The sequence below is a fragment of the Sinocyclocheilus rhinocerous genome, unplaced genomic scaffold (assembly GCF_001515625.1).
Source record: "Sinocyclocheilus rhinocerous isolate Xijiao unplaced genomic scaffold, SAMN03320098_v1.1 scaffold235, whole genome shotgun sequence".
Taxonomy (NCBI): Eukaryota; Metazoa; Chordata; class Actinopteri; order Cypriniformes; family Cyprinidae; genus Sinocyclocheilus; species Sinocyclocheilus rhinocerous.
The window spans coordinates 874,418-895,127 of NW_015646367.1; the positions used below are offsets into that span (position 1 = coordinate 874,418).

The 20,710-nt window shown below is 35.6% G+C and overlaps 2 protein-coding genes and 1 long non-coding RNA gene across 3 annotated transcripts in view; 2 read left to right on the forward strand and 1 right to left on the reverse strand.

The window, feature by feature from the left end:
• LOC107707652 (testis development-related protein-like) overlaps window positions 1–14,535 on the forward strand; it is a 45,574-nt gene extending 31,039 nt beyond the window's left edge. The window contains exons 3-5 of the mRNA XM_016511731.1: window positions 12,805–12,882; window positions 13,164–13,267; window positions 14,157–14,535. Coding sequence (XP_016367217.1) covers window positions 12,805–12,882; window positions 13,164–13,267; window positions 14,157–14,508 — 534 coding nt within the window. The 3' untranslated portion in view covers window positions 14,509–14,535. The remainder of the gene's footprint in view (window positions 1–12,804; window positions 12,883–13,163; window positions 13,268–14,156) is intronic.
• Window positions 1,502–4,344, reverse strand: LOC107707648 (leukocyte elastase inhibitor-like). The gene is made up of 8 exons (XM_016511728.1): window positions 4,271–4,344; window positions 3,987–4,163; window positions 3,420–3,575; window positions 3,139–3,294; window positions 2,934–3,051; window positions 2,592–2,734; window positions 2,312–2,479; window positions 1,502–1,973 (listed from the first exon to the last, which is right to left on the reverse strand). Exons 2-8 carry the CDS (start codon window positions 4,152–4,154, stop codon window positions 1,575–1,577), a joined length of 1,308 nt encoding a protein of 435 aa, XP_016367214.1. The 5' UTR covers window positions 4,155–4,163; window positions 4,271–4,344; the 3' UTR covers window positions 1,502–1,574.
• Window positions 14,536–17,291: 2,756 nt separating the features above from the next.
• LOC107707634 (uncharacterized) overlaps window positions 17,292–20,710 on the forward strand; it is a 12,550-nt gene continuing 9,131 nt past the window's right edge. Inside the window, exon 1 of the long non-coding RNA XR_001636277.1 lies at window positions 17,292–17,339. This is a non-coding gene — a long non-coding RNA (uncharacterized LOC107707634). The remainder of the gene's footprint in view (window positions 17,340–20,710) is intronic.

Here is a 20,710-nt window from a genome sequence, read left to right on the forward strand (position 1 = left end):
AGGAGAGGAAGCGAGGGGAAGTCGTGGCCTAATGGTTAGAGAGTCGGACTTGTAACCCAAAGGTTGTGGGTTCGAGTCTCGTACCGGCAGGGATTGTAGGTGGGGGGAGTGAATGTACAGCGCTCTCTCCCACCTTCAATACCACGACTGAGGTGCCCTTGAGCAAGGCACCGAACCCCCAACTGCTCCCCGGGCGCCGCAGCAAAAATGGCTCCGGGTGTGTGTTCACGGTGTGTGTGTGCACTTTGGATAGGTTAAATGCAGAGCACTAATTCCAAGTATGGGTCACCATACTTGGCCACATGTCACGTCACTCAAACAGAAAAGTATCTTTAACAGAGTTCAGTAAAAGCATTACCTTGAATAATCAGCAGAAATGATGAAGTATCTTGAGATTAATGAATCACCATGGGTGATGTGGGTGTCAGTTATGGCTGTCATTGCAATCATAAAGTCATGAGGTTAGTGTTTCATGAAAATACTTATACTAAACCTTGAGTTCGGGAGGTAGCTCAAACTTCTGGGTTTGTTGCGTCATTGATGGTTCATGTTGACCCTTGACGCCGCAGGGCATCTGGGGCTTCTGGGCTTGTTGATCAGGAGCTGGAGTCGCAGCATCAGGCTTGGCAGGATTGGAAAACCCCAAAACCTTCACAGCATTTTTTTAGTAGAATTAATAAAGGCAACCTCACTATTCTGATAAATTCAACATCAATTGTGAATGCATTGCTTAAAATAGTGCATCAAACACCATCTTGATTTACTCCACACACGTTAGTACCATACTGTTATTTATTCAATTGAAAAGACACAGACTAAGCATTTAGTCATATCTGAAACCCAAGAGTGACCATCTTTTTCTGTGTCCTGCCCTTTAAGTGAAACTGCAACATGAAACCACAATAATCTTGTCTGTACAAGCACAAAGCTCATTATCCCAGGAAAAATCCCACATTAGTCACTCCTCAGAGCAGAAATGTGGCAGCATTCCATGGAATTGAGAATTCCTTTTAATTCAAATTCCTGAATTCCATTTGAATGAATGCAGAATTGGAACAAAGAATTTCACTTCTGTCATGTAGATTAAAGGAAAAACAACTGGCCATAAAAAAATGCATACATGTGAAATCACCTTAAACATCTGCGCCGCTGTGTTTCCTTAATCATAATGTGTAAAACCAAATAATAGATTACCTGATGGCAGTTGAAAGTGAAATACTTGAATTGTGGATACATGCATCACAAAATGCCTTTTTCATGTGTTGTAAAATGATATAATGATATTATGTTGTAGTCATGTAGGCTAAAAAATTATGTATCGTTTATTACTATGCTAGTGAATTGAAATCAAACCTGATAGGGTTCCCTTTTATGTAATTATTTGCTAGGGACTATCTATCTATCTATCTATCTATCTCCTATTTTGTTTAGTTCTGTTGCCTTTTTTGTGTCAGAACTCATGAGTTAGTGCTTTCAAAGTAAATGCATACAGACAATTTCACTCAATTATTTAATAGACTTTATTTATCAGAGGAACACATACAATTAGAGTTGTCACTCCATCATTACCATCTTCAAGGAGAACAGAAGCGTCCATAAAACAGAATGCTATTGGAGGGATTATGACGGATGAAGAAAAGGAACGGATGGTCTGCAATAAACATCTGTGCAAATGAACGAATGCCGACGACGGCACCGGTGGCTCCAGCTGCTTCAGTTCCTTCCTCGTTTACTTCAACAAAGGCTTTATGAATCACCTTCGTCACCACCAGATTATTGTTGGGCGACATGCCTGAAAGATTCACCTTCTGCTCGTCAAACACATCCTCCATTCCCATGCTGATCAGAAGACTCTTCATGTCATAGGTTTCCTCCATCTTGAATCTGGGCAGAGATACTTCAACTTCTTGTTGACGCATCATGCTGGGTTTGGTCCACTCCATCAGCTTCTCGTAGGTCAGTGCCTTTTCAAGCTGGATAAGCCATACAAATGGTATGAATATTTTTTAAAACCATCACGAATACTAAGAACTCTACACATGTATTTGCTGTTAACATATAATGAAACAACAAACCACATTCACTCTGGTTATTTGCATTGATGGTTCAGTGAAGAACCTTTAACAGCCATGGAACCTTTTCATTCCACAAAAAGTTCTTTAGATTATTAAAACATTGTTCACATTAAGAAAGAATGGAACTGTTCCCTGAAATGTTCTTTGGGGAACCCAAGATGGTTCTTTTATGGCCTCGCAGCGAAAACCCACTTTTGGAACCTTCATTTTTAGGAGTATAATCTGTGCTGTCTCACCTTCTGAAGGCCTGTGGTTTCGTCTTGAATCTCGTTAGGAAGGATGATCAACATACTGAGATTCTTCCCGACATACGGCAGCTCCAGAACCTGACTGTCGATTTCTGGGATTAAGGCCAGAGGAAACTGTGCCTTCTGTTGCATCATCTTCACTGGCTTAGTTCGATTCTGCAAAGCATTAATGGAAACACATCACAACTCCTCATATTTCATCACTGTTACTGCACGAGCAACTTAAAAGATTGTATTTCAAAAAGAAAATAAGAACGCAAAATCTCACCTTGTTCATCTTAAACGGTCCATCTCTGGTGGCTTCCTTTGGGAATTTCTTCTCCCAGTTCCCCTTGAAGTAGATGGCGTTCACCAAGACCAGTCTCGTCATTGAATCAATTGATCCCTGTGGAAGCAAGTCCTTGATCTTCCCTAAAATACAAATGTGCATTGTCCACTTTGAGCATTGGTTTGAACTGGACTGGTTGGTTTGATCTTTTAATCTTTTTTTTAAATAACTATATAGCTCAACTCAAGAGCCCATGTAGCCAAACATTGCCATTTCTGCTGTACCTAGTGCTGCCGAAAACATGAAATAGCTAAGACTAAAATTATAATTGCTGGTCTATACCTTGAGTGTTTTTCTCCACCCATTTGTTGATGTTGACACGCGCAGCCTCTGATTTCATGCTGAAATCCACCTCCTCCAGTCCGGCTTCATAGTATCTTTTTGCATCATTAAGGTATTTCTGTAACATAGCAAATCGATTGGCGTGCAAATGAAATTAGTGTTGAGAACATTTCCACGACATTGAATTAATTGCTTTGAGTCTTACCTCCACAAACTGGTAGGATTTCGCTCCGTAGAGGCGGTTGGCGAGACTCAACACATACGGGGCTCCTGGTTTCTTCAGCTCACTCATGAGTTTGTTGAAGCTGGAATGAATTTGGTCCTCAGTCTTTTGTCCAGGTGTTGGCTGAGCAGGAGATTTCTGTTTGCATCAGTAATATCAAGTTTAATTGATGAGCCCAAAATCTACATGCACCAATTTGGCAAATACAGCTGTTATTGCAATCGCCATGAGGTTAGTGCTTCATGAAAATACTCATACTAAACCTTGAGTTCGGGAGGTAGCTCAAACTTCTGGGTTTGTTGCGTCATTGATGGTTCATGTTGACCCTTGACACCGCAGGGCATCTGGGGCTTCTGGGCTTGTTGATGAGGAGCTGGAGTCGCAGCATCAGGCTTGGCAGGATTGGTAAAACCCAAAACCTACACAGCATTATTTTAGTAGAATTAATAAAGGCAACCTCACTATTCTGATGTTAGTACCATACTGTTATTTATTCAACTGAAAAGACACAGATTGAGCATTTAGTCATATCTGAAACCCAAGAGTGACCATCTTTTTCTGTGTCCTGCCCTTTAAGTGAAACTGCAACATGAGACCACAATAATCTTGTCTGTACAAGCACAAAGCTCATTATCCCAGGAAAAATCCCACAGTAGTCACTCCTCAGAGCAGAAATGTGGCAGCATTCCATGGAATTGAGAATTCCTTTTAATTCAAATTCCTGAATTCCATTTAAATGAATGAAGAACTGTAACAAAAATTTTCACTTCTGTCATGTAGATTAAAGGAAAAACAACTGGCCATAAAAAAATGCATAAATGTGAAATCACCTTAAACATCTGCGCCGCTGTGTTTCCTTTTGCTCCGAGCGACACCATGGCCAGAGCCGAGGAGATGCTGATCGGAGAGTAGAACACATTTCCAGATGTGTTTCCTCCGCTGATCTTCTTGAACAGTTTTAGAGAGAACTGTGTGTTTGCTGCAGACAAAGGCTCCATTTTCACAAGCTGAGTGAGAAATAGCAATAGTTTAAATAACAGTATTATCTTCTTCATCGTTGCACACAAATATCTCAAATCTGGTGGTTCTATTTAAATGACAGACATAGAAGTACCTCTAACGAACAGTGTTCAACAAAAGCTGTAACTAGAATATTCAGCAGTTTTCCTGCCTGTCTGAGGTGAATGAATTGTCTGTTATGGGCGTCTTTCTAATAAACGATGCCTCACCCTATAAACCTGCCCAGGCTTTAATCCAAATCCAGCCCTCCTAGAAGACTGAAACCATAAACCCTGTTATTAAATTCTTGTTTCTGTTATTGATAAATTCATACACATCTGACACTGACAAAACCAACAATTTGTGTGATGTATTATGCTTTACCCTATAAAGAAATGTCATTCAAATATTGCCTATAGCTCAACCTCACTGTTACAGCCAGTGTTGTGTTCATTTTATCTGACTGGCTCTTTTTTTTCCGCATAGATAGCAAAAAAACAGGCTATTTTCACACTTTTGGTATAATCTGACAATTAACTTACAGCTTGATTAGAAATGATGCACAATGAAATATTCTGTACACAAGTCATATTTACCTTGATCACATGTGAAGCTCTTCACTGATAATTGAAGTAAACAAACAAAAACATTATTAGGGGCAAAATATTGGTGTAAATGATTGCGAGACATTTTCGAAAATGTGTTTGCCTCTTTTTTTAAGGCTATAGATGTAATAATATTATATACTGGTCTAGCAAGTCTAGGTTTAGGATGAGAATAAAACCATAAAATCTATAGATAAAGGGCATTTAAAAATTAGTCAAACAAACAAACAAACAAAAGCTAATATGAAAGGCAGGGTAAAAGGTTCTCAGGACAGTAATGTGACCTTCATATTAAAAAGTATGAACTGTTTTGCAAAAAAAAACAACCCTGGGAAATAAAAGTGCATAGCTGAAAAAACAATCCTGAATACAAGGAAGAACATTATGTAATCCTAATTGTGTGCAGTAATGAGCTGATGAGGATTGGACTAATTAGTGGAAGTAGGACTCACATGTCATTGTGACTTTTAAAATCCCCATAAAAAATAATAATAATCATAATCACCACACACACAGCAAGTAGTCTGTTTAAAAATTGTTATTTTTCTAAACAATATTTAAAACGGTTTGTCTGTGGGATATAATTCTAAATTTGTATAATAATTCAAGGAAATATACAGTAAAGGAAATCATAAAATAAATATATATTTTAGGACCATTAGGATTTTTTGCATTAAAGTAATGTCACAAAGACATAATTTACCTCAAATTCTATTTACTGTAAAGTGAAAAAAAAACACAAAGATATTTATGATATTTTATTTAAATTGTTTAATATTTACATAACATGATATCAGTTGTTATACTGCTTTTAATTTATGGTCATTAAAAAAAAAAAACTATTTTATTATAGTAATAAAAAAATCTAAAAAGGATTACCATTGAGAATCAGAGTTAATTTAGTATTATTTATATACTATTACAGGATTTATTAATATTTTGAATTCTTTTTACTATATATTTTTACTTTCTTATTTATCTGATGGGTCACAGACAGCAAGGAAAAAATGTATTAAAAAATTAAATAATGCAACTAACCATATCATGGATTAAGCACAGCAAAGTAAATAATAAGGAATGCTATCGCAAGTGTGATTTCTGTGATCCGACTCTCATTATTGATTCAAATTTCTTTTTATGTCAGATAAAATGTGAGTAGTGCTGTTATTTTACCCATAAAGGTGAGAAAATATAAACAACTTGAAATAATATGAAAATTAGCCAGGCAACTGCTCATTACACAAAAAAAGTACAGAACAGAAATAGTTTATAATTTGATTGTAGCATTGCTTTTTTCCACTAAAGCATTGTTTTATTCATGAATATTAATTTCTCAAGTTAAAAGGACTTTTCCCACGGCATTCTCAGCCAGGGCGTCATTGTAAATAAGAGTCATGTTCTAAAGTTACTTGTTTATATAAAGGTAAAATAAATCAAATGAAACCAAATGAACAGTTGAGTCATTGTGGGTGCTACTACAAGTTCACATTTAGGTGTGCAAACATGATGTTGTCATCACCACGCTTGAGAGGATTTGTGCCAGTAGCTTTGATTTGAATTCAAATAGTTGAAATTTTGACTTTGCAAAACATTCTTTGATAAGGTTTTAGGTTTTGTCACAAAAACCCTATTATTGGCCTTCTTTAGTCGTGCCGCTCTCTTTAGCTCCTTGGTGAACCCATAACAGATTGGAAAGTTTTAGTGGATAACATAAACGGGCATAATATGATGTCAGGTCTGTCAGATGTAAGTCTTTTGATATATGTGGAGCTTTAAACATGTTGTTATAAGTCATGCTCAATCCTGTCAGTAAGATGTTTTTGTAAACTCACGCCATGTTTCTAGGGCCCCACCTGTAAACTGTAGGGCAATGACATTAGTTTCCAAACACCCCAGTTGGGAAATTTACTAAATGACTTCATTGTATGTTAAAGGATTGTTCACAACTGTACAATACTGCAAACAACCCACACACAATTTTAATGACATAATTGTAATGTTTGGGTGAATGATTCATTTAAAGGAATAGTTCACCCAAAAATGAGAATTTGCTGAAAATGTAACGTTGTTTCAGGCTAAAATACAAGTCCATAATCCATAATAACGCTTCCTCCAGTGAAAAAGTCCATCTGTCTGAGATGAGTCTTTCACATCAAAATCCAGCCACATATTTGTTTAGAGCTGTTTTGGCTTGTAAATGGTGCTTGATCTGTATATATTTCTCTCCTGATTCAGACCAGACCACCTTTTCACTGGAGGAAACAATATTATGGATTAGGGACTCGTATTTTTGCCAGAAGCAACAGTTTGAATTTAAAAACCTTTAAAAACCTGGATTTATTTGTACAAACATGCAGCTTTTCATTTCACACGATGTTAATTGACGGGTTGGCGTCATGTGGATTACTTCTGAAGATTGTATCAGTTGTTTGGACTCGCATTCTGACGGCACCCATTCACTGCAGAGGATTTATTGGTGAGCAAGTGATCTGCTGAAGAAACAAACTGATCTACTGATCTTGGCTGGCCTGAGGGTGAGTAAGTTTTCAGAAAATGTTCATTTTTGGGTGAACTATTCATTTAAAGTAGTCAAACTGGTTTATAACAACAAGCAAATGTAAGTTGGCATGCGGTCATTTGATTATCATATGTTCACCACAGCCTGTAGTCATTTCTGGGCTGTTGTTCTGATTGGTTGATCTGGTTGCGACAGGAGGAGGATTTGGTTCCCATGCATGAATACCTGTGCCAGAGCCCTCTGAATAATGGAAACCAGTGAAACTCAATGCAGCACATCAAGAACGCTGAGAGATCTTCCACGTGCGTCTTTCTAAAATACAGTGTGTCTAACTCTTGCTGCTTAAAAGTTACAACCTACTGGTTTCAACCCTTAAGAATCTTGCTTGCATTTAAAGAAAATGATGAAGTCACATTATGGCAGTGAAATGGTTTGAGACTTGAGCTGTAGGTTCAAATATAGGCCTATCTTGATGTTATATGTCAATAAATGCAAAGGCTATCTATAAATAGTAAACTAAAAAGCTCTAAATCATCCTCCAGTATATAGATATCAGCAACCACCACAGATGTTCCAAAGGTTAAGTGACACCTCATACATTTTTAATAATGTCTGTCTCCATATATTGCGCTGGCAACTTCAGATCAGGTTAACAAGAAACAAGCTACAGGAAACTAATGTGTCAGGTGAAATTACACAACAAACATTCTCATTCGATAAGCTAGATTCCATGACTGACATGCACAGGCCTCTATTATGAAAGCACAGGTTAGTGAAAACACACAGAGGTGGAGAGTCAACTTTAAACACTGCTCGTTGCCATCGCTGCTGCTATTGCTGTAATAATTTTAGACTTTCTCAAATGTTTGTGTACTGATCTGTGGCCAGTTATGTTTTTTTAATATAACGATAGATAGATAGATAGATAGATAGATAGATAGCATAAAGAAAAATAGATTTAGATATTTTTAGGACCATTAGGATTTTTTGCATTAAAATAATGTAAAATAATAAGATATAATTTACCTCGAATTCTCTTTACTGTAAAGTGCAAAAAACAAAGATATTTATGGTATTTTATTTAAATTGTTTAATATTTTAATATCATTTGTTATTCTGCCTTTAATTTATGATGATTAAAAAAATAAAGAAAATTTATTACAGTAATATATTTTTTTAAAAAAGGATTACCATTGACAATCAGTTATTTTAGTATTATTTATATACTATCGTGGGATTTATTAATATTTTAAATTCTTTTTTTATTTTTTGTTTTAATTTGTAATTTTGTTATGTGCATGCTTTTGTAATTTTCATCAGCTACAAATATTTTAATATTTCTATTTAGCTTTATTTCAGTTTTAGTTTTTGTAATTCAGTACTTTTAAATATATTATAATTAAGAACGTCAACTTTCGAGTCGAGCCAGTTTTCGAGTTTTTCATCTAACGTTTATATTTCATTCTATTTCAGCTTCATTTCTATTAATAAAAGAAATGTATAATTTAAAATGCCATTTAAAAAAAAAAATGCATTAGCAAAACGGGCACGTTCAAAACCGAACAGCTGTTTTGGTGTTTTCAGAAAACAATTATTAAATACTTTAAATAATAATATCATAAACAGCACATTGTCACTATGAAGATCTGACCTTATTGGCCATTGAAACATGGCATCTGTATATGTTGATTCTGTGGGGTTAATGTTACACGGCCTGCTCTTCTTAAAGCAGCCAACAATGAAGCTCAACTATTAGCGGAGCTGCTTGAAATATTCAGTAGGAAACCAACACCTGTTTCCAGGTAACCGATGCTGGACTTCTGAGCCGTGTCACAGTGTGTGTGTTTCACTGCTGAAACTGCCTCTTTCATCTACTTCACACTGAATTCAAGGACTCGACCGGCAGCCCAAGTTTTTCTTTTCTTATAAAGTGTCGGCATAAAGACAATGAGGAGAAGCTGGTTTTCATCTTGCACTGAAAACTGACTGTCTCTTACTGATGGAACAGGAGTATTGTTAAAGATTGAGATCTAAGCTAAGGCTGGGAGTTTGTTGATGGTGGCGTAGAGATCCCTTGGACTGTTTTATGAATTTTTGCACACATCTGAGGATCTTTTGAAGGAGTCCGTCATGAATCCCATGTGGAAAGTCTATAAGAGTAAGGTCATGAAGACCCTCAACCCGGAGATGGAGGAAGACACGGTGGAAGACACGGTGGAAGAGGTAAATCCACTGAACCTGAGGACAACACTAAACAGTCATCATGGACAGATATGAGTGAACATGCATTTGAAAAAATATTGAGGCCTAAATTTAAGATTTATCTTTTTGATTTGTTTGCATACAACATTTCCATCCATTTGAATTACAGAGTTTTAACATAAACTAATAAACTAATTGTGATGCATATTTGTCAGAAACAGGCAAGATATCTAAAAAAAAAATCACAGCATTAACTATTTGCATCTATTTGGATTTAATTCAATAGTCATATTTTTAAAAAAAACATCAGCATGAATCTGTTGAGTAAGGTTCAAATTAAATGAAAATTACATTTTAAAAAAGTGAAAAAAAGTTTAAAAGTATGACTATTGTTAAAATAGTTGTGGAACACGCAATATATAGTTAGTTAAAGTGAGTTACTTAATGTATGAGATTGAAACTAACTGGATTTATTGATGATAAATATAGAAACCTGTTTATTGTGTCTTTAAAACACATGCAGTTTATTAATAGATGGACATTTTTACATGCATAAATATTAAATTTAGGCCTATATTTGGGTGTGTTTATTCTGCAATCTTTAAATAACTGTTTGCAATGAGAGAGCAACCTTTTAAGTAGGCCTACTCCAATCATTTAAATTAGGGAAAGAACAACTAAATCCTAAATTTCAACAACTATTATACAATGGCAAGTACTTAGACCAATATGAGTTTTTCATTGACAAATGATGATCCCAATATCTAGAAAGTGGTGGATAAAATGGTGCTATTACATAATACAGTTTTAATTAATATGCATAATACAATTTATTCTGCCTGACCAGTATATCAGTCTAGTATCTGGCCTCTGATCACATTAGTATGCATGCATGCTATCAGTATTTAAGAGTTTCTCCTAACTTTACACTCTTAAAAAATGAAAGTTCTTTATTGGCATCAATGTTTTATGAAGAACCTTGAACATCCATGGAACTTTTCAAATGCAGAAAAGGTTCTTTATATTAGAAAAACGTTCTTTAGATTCTTAAAATGTTCTTTTGGGAACAAAAATGGTTCTTCGATGGAATCACTGCAAAAGCACCCTTTTGGAACCTTTATTTTTAAGAGTGTACCCTTAGAAATAATATCACAAAATGTTTGAATCAAAGATTTTAAGTGCATTGAGTACCATATCTGTTGAAAAAAATTCAGGTTTAACAGTAGGATTCTCATCTGAACCTTTAAAGTTCACCTTTTTGACTAAGGTGAAAAGGGACTGAGGGACACTTTTTCTTCTGTTCCTGTTCAAGTATGTTAATTGGCTAGAGCATGTGTTTTTAAAAACCTAATGAAGGCAATTCTGAGTGTCAGGATGCATTCAAATATTTTAAATATTCTTTCATGTATCTGATCAAGGGAATCCTTGACCCACTTTTCAAAGGCCTGTAACTGGATCTAAAGGGGTGGTAGGAATAGGATGCTATTCCAGCGATTGATTCGAGACGGATAGCATACACTAGGGTGTGTTGGGCTTGTTGGCAGATTCCCCACAGTTCTCGGCTGTCTGTGTGACCTCTCGCTTACCAGTGAACTTGCATAGTTTCCACAGCCTGCTACAACACAGCAATGCCAACAGATTACTGCAGTTTAGTCAAGACCCCCCCTTCTTTCAGTCATGGCTCAATTTATGCATAGTAAATACATGATTGGAGTTGCTCTAAATGTGGTTTTGACAATTTCAAATGATATGCCATTAATTTTTGTATTTACATGTTTATTATTTTGAACCAGCCTAAACTGGTTTGCTTGTCTTAATCTGGCCACCAGGCAGGTTTACACTGGTAACTATAGTTTGATGGTTTTAGACAGGCAATAGTACTTAGTCAGGTTAGACGCCATATTGAATTTAATGCGGATGAAAACGAGGCTGTGATAGATAAACTTTGGGTAGCCTACATTTACACAACAGCAATGTACTAAAAATGAAAAGTTTTGCGCACAGTGCCACAGACGACAACATCCTCAAAACGACTCCCGTTCACTCAGCGTGTCTGCGCACTATAGACTGAACACGCAATACGCATGCGCAGAACGTCGCTGTTTTCGCAAATTCGTGTTTTTGAGGTTACACGGAGACGACAAGGGTATCGTTTTCAAAAAACGTGCAGTTTGAACCACGTTTTCAAACGTTTGCCTTGTCAGGCCCCAAAACGCAGTTGTCGTGTAAATGAACGTCCAAAATGCATACGTTTTCCGTTTTTAGTTGAAAACAGTGACTGGTAAACAACCTTAGTCTTTACAATGGCACTTCAAAAGTGCTTTGTAGAGTTCTTGTCTAGTTACAGTTATATTCAGAAAGACTTTCATCAGCTGAATAGTCGGCATGTTTGTTAAACAACGGTAGGCCTACATTCATTGAACGCGCTGTACTTCAGTCCCTCACAGCCTCATTTTCATTCCTTTTAGAAATGAAATAGGCCGATGGTGCTGCTCTGATAATAGTATTATTTTGAGGTATTTGTCTGAAAACTGTTTCACACTATTCACACTCGTTAAAATTACCTTGATGTTATTTCGCTACAAACCACATGAGGGAGACAAAACATTCATTTTCAATAGGAAGGTATGTAAGCTAGTTTTGACGTGACATGACATGACATGTGGCCAAGTATGGTGACCCATACTCGGAATTAGTGCTCTGCATTTATCCCATCCAAAGTGCACACACACAGCGGTGAACACACTCCCGGAGCAGTGGGCAGCCATTTATGCTGCGGCGCCCGGGGAGCAGTTGGGGGTTCGGTGCTTTGCTCAAGGGCACCTCAGTCGTGGTATTGAAGGTGGGAGAGAGTGCTGTACATTCACTCCCCCCACCTACAATCCCTGCCGGTACGAGACTCGAACCCGCAACCTTTGGGTTACGAGTCCGACTCTCTAACCATTAGGCCCAGCTTCATCGACTTTTATCTGGAAAAATAGCTACACTATAAATTTTTTAATTAAAGTTTTAACCCAAAAGTTGGGTTAGTCCATATTTGACCCAACGTTGGGTTGAAACAACCTAGCATTTTTTAGAGTGTAAAAACATTTATTACCTTAAAGAGCTATTTTGTTTACCTGATTTAACACATATTTTTTTGTACAAATCAATGTGTTTTAGATTTAGTAGTGGTAAAACGTTTTTTTTTTTTTACTTTTGAATTTTTCTGTGTACAAATATTGTAATATAATTTCTCCTTCTGTAACTCACGTTATCTACTATTTATTTTTACCTCTCACTTATCATTATAACTTTCTCTTTGATGAATGTTTGTCTGTGAAGGTCACTGATGCTGCTGAAGATATCACGCCTATCCAGTCTGATGAAGGACCCAATGCAATGACACAGCTGGCCAAGAGAGTAAACCTGGAAAATAAATATTATTCATAATTATTTTATTAAATTAAATGTAGTTTCTGTTTTGGAAACAGCTTTGGAAAGAAAGAAAAAACTACTGCAAACTGTAAAAGTGCGCTTGTAATATATCCACAAATGTTTAACAAAAAAGTTGTTATACAGTTTTTTGGATCAATTATAATATGTCATAGAGGCCACTTCTGAAACTGCTTGAAATTTCATATCAGTTTAACATTTAGACATACTGATGTTTGTTGATCTGAGTCATTGTGTTCATTGCTCAGATGCAGGGAGCCGGAGCTAAAGGTTGGAAAAGTGTATTGTCTCTATTCACCAAGGATGACGAACACCAGCTTCTGGAGGCAGACAATCAGCCGGCAGCAGATCAGTGAGTCTTGTGATGCATTTAGTTCATTTTCTATTGGGAAAGCATGTTGACCGAATGTTTTAGTCACCGATTGTTCTATATTACAACTCCTTGCAGCAGACAGAAAATATATAAGTACCATTTCACACGGAAAATGATCCGTCATTACCGTAATATACTTACATTTTAAAGATTTAAATTATCGTTCAAATGTTTGGGGTCTGTAAGATACTTTAATCTTTTTGAAAGAAGTCTCTTATGCTCCTCAGGTCTGCATATATTTGATCAAAAATATTGCGAAATATCATTACAATTTCAAATATCTGTTTTCTCTTTGAATAAGTTATAAAATGCAATTTATTTCTGTGATGAAAGTTGAATTTTCAGCATAATTACTCCAGTCTTCAGTGTCACATGATCCTTCAGAAATCATTCTAATATGCTGCTCAAGAAACATTTCTGATTACTATCAATGTTGAAAATTTTTTGTGGAATCTGTGATATTTTATTTTTCCGGATTCTTCGATGAATAAAAAGTTCAAAAGAACAGCCTTTATTTGAAATAGAAATCTTGTGTAACATTATAAATGTCTTTACTCTCACTTTGATCAATGTAATGCATCCCTGCTGAACAAAAGTATTATTTTCTTAAAAAAATATATTACTAACCCCAATTTTTTGAACAGTACTGAATACATTTCTTCCGAAAACAAATTGTTTGATGAATAAAACAATCACAAGAACAGCATTTATTTGAATTAGAAAACATTTGTAGTATTGTAAATGTCTTTACTGTATGTATATATTTACTTACCTCACATTTTTTGAACAGTACTGAACATGTTTCTTGCAAAAACATTTAGTAGATCAAAATAAATTTAATCCCAAGTTGCCTTTATCATCTTTCCAGTCCACTGGCAGTGAAGCCAGAAGAGCCTCCTCGACCCAACAAGTGCAGCACTGGATTCTGGGATAACTTTGCGACTAAGTGGCACCAAGCTGCTGCGATGAGGCGAGCGGAGGCCGCGGAGGCAGGAGGCGACGGCAGTGAGGAGGTGGGCAGCGAGAGCGGGGCGAGAGCAGAAGACGGAGAAAACCAGGTCGAGCAGGAGGCAGAGGCGGACGACAGCGGCACGGGAAACAGCTTCTCCAAATACGCCACGCTCGGAGGAGAGAGTGAAGACACACCGGCCTTCAAGTGGAACTTTGTCACCAGCAAACTGGCTGAGCTGAAGACCAAAAGCATGGCCAAGAGTAACTAGCCAACAGAGAGAGCAGGTTATCGCAGTTCAGACCGCAGGGGCCACAGTGCTTCATATGAGCCTTATCACACAGATGTACGGTGATCACATTTCACCAAACCCCTTTAAAAGCATCGACCGTGACCGACACTGTGGCCTCTCTGGGCTTGAACTGGTTGGCATTCATGTGGAAACTGCTGGTTATGGGAAACGTCTGTTCAGTAAAGGTGATGTGTGTCATTTTTAGTGATAAAATATAGAATCGTCATTATTTTTGCAGTTCCATTTGGTGCAGAAGAAATTACACACTTCACTTAAAAAATAAAAAAAAAACGCTGTAAAAAATCAGGGAAGTATGAGAATGAAGTATTAATATATATAGATAAAAAGTTTATATAGCTCAATAGAAAAAGTTCTAACCCGAGAATATTTGTCAAAAATTATCATTAAAATAAAATTATTTTTGTCAAGTGAAAATAGTTTAGTTTTAGTTTTAGTAATAATGCCTAGAAATACCCTTGCAACCAGCCAGAACAGCTTAGCAACACCCTAGCAATCATTTTTAATGCTAAAATACTGAATCGTCGTTATTTTTGTAGTTCATAAATTACACACTTCTTACACACTTTAAAAAAAAGCCAAAATAAATAAATTAAAAAAATAAAAAATCAGGGAATTAGATGAAAAGTTTAATATAACTTGAGAAAAAAAAAGTTCTATAGATACAGATAAAAAGTTGGTGTAACTCAAATAAAAAAAGTTCTAACCCAAGAATATTTGTCAAAACTTGTGCTGTTAATTGTGCAAGTTAAAGTGAAACTACTATTTTGTCAAGTGATATCAGTTTCTTACAAAGAAGTTTAAGCTCAATAACAGCACCTTGTAACACCCTAGCAACCAGTCAGAACAGCTTAGCAACACCCTAGCAACCAGTCAGAACAGCCTAGTAATGACCTGGCAATCAGCCTAGCGACCATCCACTGCAACCAGCCAAGTACTCTAGAAGTGAATGATGTCATAATGATATGAATACATTTATTATTTTCATTGATTTATGTCATCAGGTGTAAGTAATTGAGGATTAAGTGCAATAATAATTAGCCCAGTAAACATTAAGATTAAATGCATTCTGAAAACCCCAGAGGAACAATCTCACCAAGAAAGAAGTAGTATGAATCAGATCAAGGATTTAGCTATTTTATATAGTGTATATCATGTACAATACTTTTTATGTATTGTATATTTAGAAATGCAATTGATAAAGTTGGGGAATGTTTAATTTACTATTTTATTTTAAAGTGTGGAAGTTTACAGAATATGTGTCTGGTGTAGTTCATGCAGTGCGCTGTCTGTTTCATAATGTTCTTACACATTGTTTTGTCTCTTAAGTCCTGGAGTCTAATGTAAGTGTTTATGCACAATGTCTCAAAGGTGCTTTGTGTCTGCTGTCATTGAGTCTCTCTGTCTTTGTTCACAGTTTGCTCTGTTGTCAAAAGTCACATTGAATGATGATTTTTCCTGCTTTGATGTTTTATTTTATGATATAATAAAGTTATGTTGCAAGAACACGTTGTTTTGAGATTTTATTAGGCTATATTTAAATAATATTACAGGGGTTTGTTTGAGGGGTCATAGTGAGTTTTCCTGCTATTGCCAATAGTGAACAGCAGGTGTCAGTGCAGGCTATAATAAACAACACCAAACTTACTGGAAAAAATACCATTTCAACATGATTTATCAGCCAAACTAGGTGATGGGAAGTGACTGTCATTAACGTCCAAATGTTAGATTGCGAAACTTGTGCGACTCTATTTCAGACGAGTCATTAAAAATGATCGGTTCAAAAGAACGATTCGTTTACGAACTGAGCATCATAAAGTTGCTAAGATGGTCCATAATAAATACAAAATCAAAATATATAGCCATTTTGCATTTTACAGCTGTTTTGACCTTGGCCCATAGTTGTTGATTTTACTACTAAATTATCATAAATATATGTGATGGGAAATGCGTTTGTGATATGAACTTATTGGCTTATTTCGTGTCGGAGTGACTCTCTGCCAATTTTTAATTAAGTAACTTGTGGATCAATGCAGACTCGAGTCGCGAACTGATTCAATTGGGTGAATTGGTTCATACAGTGTTCACTTTAAAAGAACCGGTTCAAAAGAACGATTCGTTTGCGAACCGAGCATCGCTAAAGCTAGTTGCTGAGATGGTCCATAAGTAGTATCATATTGTACAAGAAAGCATGTTTTGTTCATATTCTTCTCACAAGGTTTGCCGCGAACCCGACGATTCAATAGAACCGGTTCAAAAGAACGATTCGTTCACGAACCGAACATCATGAAGTTGGAAGCAGAAAAAGCATCACTAAAGCTAGTTGCTGAGATGGTCCATAAGCAGTATCATATTGTACAAGAAAGCATGTTTTGTTCATATTCTTCTCACAAGGTTTGCCGCGAACCCGACGATTCAATAGAACCGGTTCAAAAGAACGATTCGTTCACGAACCGAACATCATGAAGTTGGAAGCAGAAAAAGCATCACTAAAGCTAGTTGCTGAGATGGTCCATAAGCAGTATCATATTGTACAAGAAAGCATGTTTTGTTCATATTCTTCTCACAAGGTTTGCCGCGAACCCGACGATTCAATAGAACCGGTTCAAAAGAACGATTCGTTCACGAACCGAATATCATGAAGTTGGAAGCAGAAAGCAAAACGTGTTTTGTTTATATTCTCACAAGTCTGCACAAGCTCGCAAATTGATAGACATTTTGCATTTTACCGTTTCTTTTGACCTGGCCCAACCACCTTCCTACTTAAATCCAGATTTCCTTCAAACAATAAGGTAGGTAAACAGAACAGTTTTATCAATTGGTTTTATTTTTGACCGCTTTGGCTAATTTCACGTTTGTTACAACGTTTGTCCAAACAATAAACAGCTAGTATTTTGGTGGTAACTCAGGTTACCGTGGTAAATGTCACGTTCATGACTCGATTAGAGGTCAACTATTGTCTTTGCTGGACTGCTCAGATCCATGAGACAGACTGGAACTGCTGTTTTTATTGTCTCACAGTAATATAACCCTCTCTAAGCCTGTCATAACATATGGCTCCATGCAGGATTTGGTCGCTTCGCTTACATAGTTTATGGCCTGCAGGTATGTTTTTCTCATACAGGTGTTGTGGGAAGAGGTTACAGCCCTGCAACAATAACTCATTACAGCAGACACATAATGCTAATGGGAACAGAAGTGAAATGAGTTTGGATGTATTGACTTTCAGTTTTACTGCAATTGTCCAAATGCTGGCCATGCTAACGTAACACTTAAAATGGAGCATTATGTGTCTTTACAAATATTACATACAAATATTTTAGACAATAGATAGAACAAAAACATGTTTTTTTCCACATTACTTTATGAATTTGGTTATTTTAATGCATAAAATAGAACTGTAAATAATCATAAAATCAATGTAACTTTTATTCTATATACAATGCACTGCATTCTTGAACTGTAATCGAGTGAGTATCATGTTTATGGATAGATCTCATGAAAATATTTTTTAAACATATTTTAGGTGCATATTTTAGCATTTTGACATTTTAAAATGACAATTACACTTGTAATGAAAAAAAAAAAAACTCCTATAATAATATATTACTGTTTTATTTGTTGTACTGCATTTATGCAGATCAATAGATTTTTTTTAATTATTATTATAGTATTTTTTCTGTAGTGTCTTTTTTGGATAAACCTTGTGAAAAGAAAAATTGTAACATAATTTAGCGCCATATTTTTTACATTCTTTTAATGACAATATACACACCTGTAATGCAAAAAAAAATCCTATAATATATTATTTACATTTTATTTGTTGTACTATGTTTATGTATAAGAATAAAAATCATTTTGTTTATATTACAGTATTTTTTCTGTGATAATGTATCACACTAATGGGAATGTAAAGCGAATCATAATCATAAGAATAATGCAAATTACGAAAAAGAGAATGAGAATTTGGAGGTTAAATGTGTGTAAATGTTATGCAAATAACCTCACAATGCAAAAAATACATACATACATACAGTACATACATAAAAAAATAAATTGTCAATTTATTTATATTTTAATAATTTTTTTGATAATGTTTTTGTCTATTGTACCACAACTGTAAAGTGTTCCATAAGTGAGTTCTGGAAAGGCACAAATTAAACATTAATATTATTATTATTATTAAAAACAGGTACATTTATTATAATAAAAAAAAATTGTTTATGCAAAATATAATTTCTTATTTTTCTCATTTGATTTTTAGATTAAAAAAAACCAAACATTTATTTTATTTTTTTATGATATCTGAGATCTTTCTGCATTTCCTTTTCTTCATTCCTTAGAGTTGAAAGAAAGAGTAGTCTCAGCCTCTTGTGAGGTACGGCATCACCTCGAGTGAAATTATAAGACAAGCATAATAAAACACATACCAGCTCAGCCCAGACTTTAGTCATCCTCACGTAAAGCCGCCCTGCGCTGCAGACAGACATGCCTGCCAGCACCTGTGGGTGACTTGGGCTCGTCTGCGAGGGTCTGTGACTCATGTTTGGAGGCAACAGGTCCATCTGGAAGATCTGTGTCTGAACAGAGCCACACAAACATGCATGTGCCACTACAAACACAGTTGCTAGACTGCGTTTGTAAGGTAAATGGCCAGGTGTAGTTTCCCATGATACAGACACAAATACAATTACTCCAGAGGACTACAGTGAACAAATGTTAGGGAAGTGTTGACCTCCTCACCTGCGTTTCTTCTCTGATGTGGCACAATTGCCCATTTGTTAGCGTTTGATGTCTCAGTAAAAGCCTTGCAGTCTAGCAACTGGACTAAACATGCAGGTTACACTTTAGTGGCTGTCCTTTCACATGAGGTGTAGAGAAAAACCTGTGATTTTGGGGAATAGTTGAACGTGGGAAGAAAATGTGCTGATTATTTATGCAGCCTAGCCTGCAGGCCACAGGAGCCGCTTCCTGAGAAACTCGCAGTAACTTTTTTGCTTGTTCATAGATTTCTAGAGATTACCGGCTCTTTCATCCCCCCCGCGTAATATACAAGCGTAATGCTTAAAGACATTTAAGAACTGAACCAAAGTGTTGGGAAAGTGAAAAAGCCTGGAGGGGCTTATGAATAGCACTTTCCCATGAATCAAAAATAAATTGAGATGTTCTTTTTTGACATCAGAGGTATCAATACTATAATATATTGTTTTAATTTTATTTGTTGTACTCCGTTTATGTAGATAATTTTTTTTGTATTAGAGTAATTTGTAGAATCGTGTGTGTGGATAAACATTTTTGAACATATTTTAGGACAGAATTTTTGCATGTTGACATTATTTTAATGACAATTATACACATCTGTCATGCAAAAAAAAAATCTATAATATTCAAATTTTATTTGTTGTACTATATTTATGTAGATAAAAAAATTTTTTTGTATTAATTTAGTTTTTGCAGTATCGTGTTTCTTTTTAACATTTTTAAGACCATATGTTTGCATTTTGACATTATATTAATAACAATTATGCAAATTTGCAATGCAAAAAAATCTATATTGTACTATTCATATGTTATTTGTTGTGCTGAGTTTATGCAAATAAATAAAATTATTTTATTTGTATTACATTCATTTTTTCCTGTAATTATGTATTACAGCACTGGAAATGTTATGCAAATGATAATTAAGAATAATGCAAAATACAATTTTTTTTTTTTTTTTTTAAAGGGGTCATATGATGCTGCTAAAAAGAACATTATGTTGTGTATTTGGTGTATTTGGTGTATATGTTTGAAATGCATAATGGTAATGATACTGGGGAATTAAATGTGCTTAATTGTCATGAAAATAATGTTACAGAATAAATTTTGTGCAAATTTTAATACTATGAGGACATAAAATAAATAAAGGGAGGAAAGTTTTTCATGCACATATCTATGGCATCACTGTGAAAACCCACTTTTGAAATCTTAATTCATAAGAGACTGAAGAACAAATTGTGAATGTGAGATTTGGCACATACTTACTAGGACTGTGTATCACCAGCAAAGTCACGATACGATACGTATCACGATACAGAGGCCACGATACGATGCGTATCACGATACAGGACTGCACTGAATTTCACCTCAGCAGAATTTAGAAAAACAGCTGTTTATTAAACAC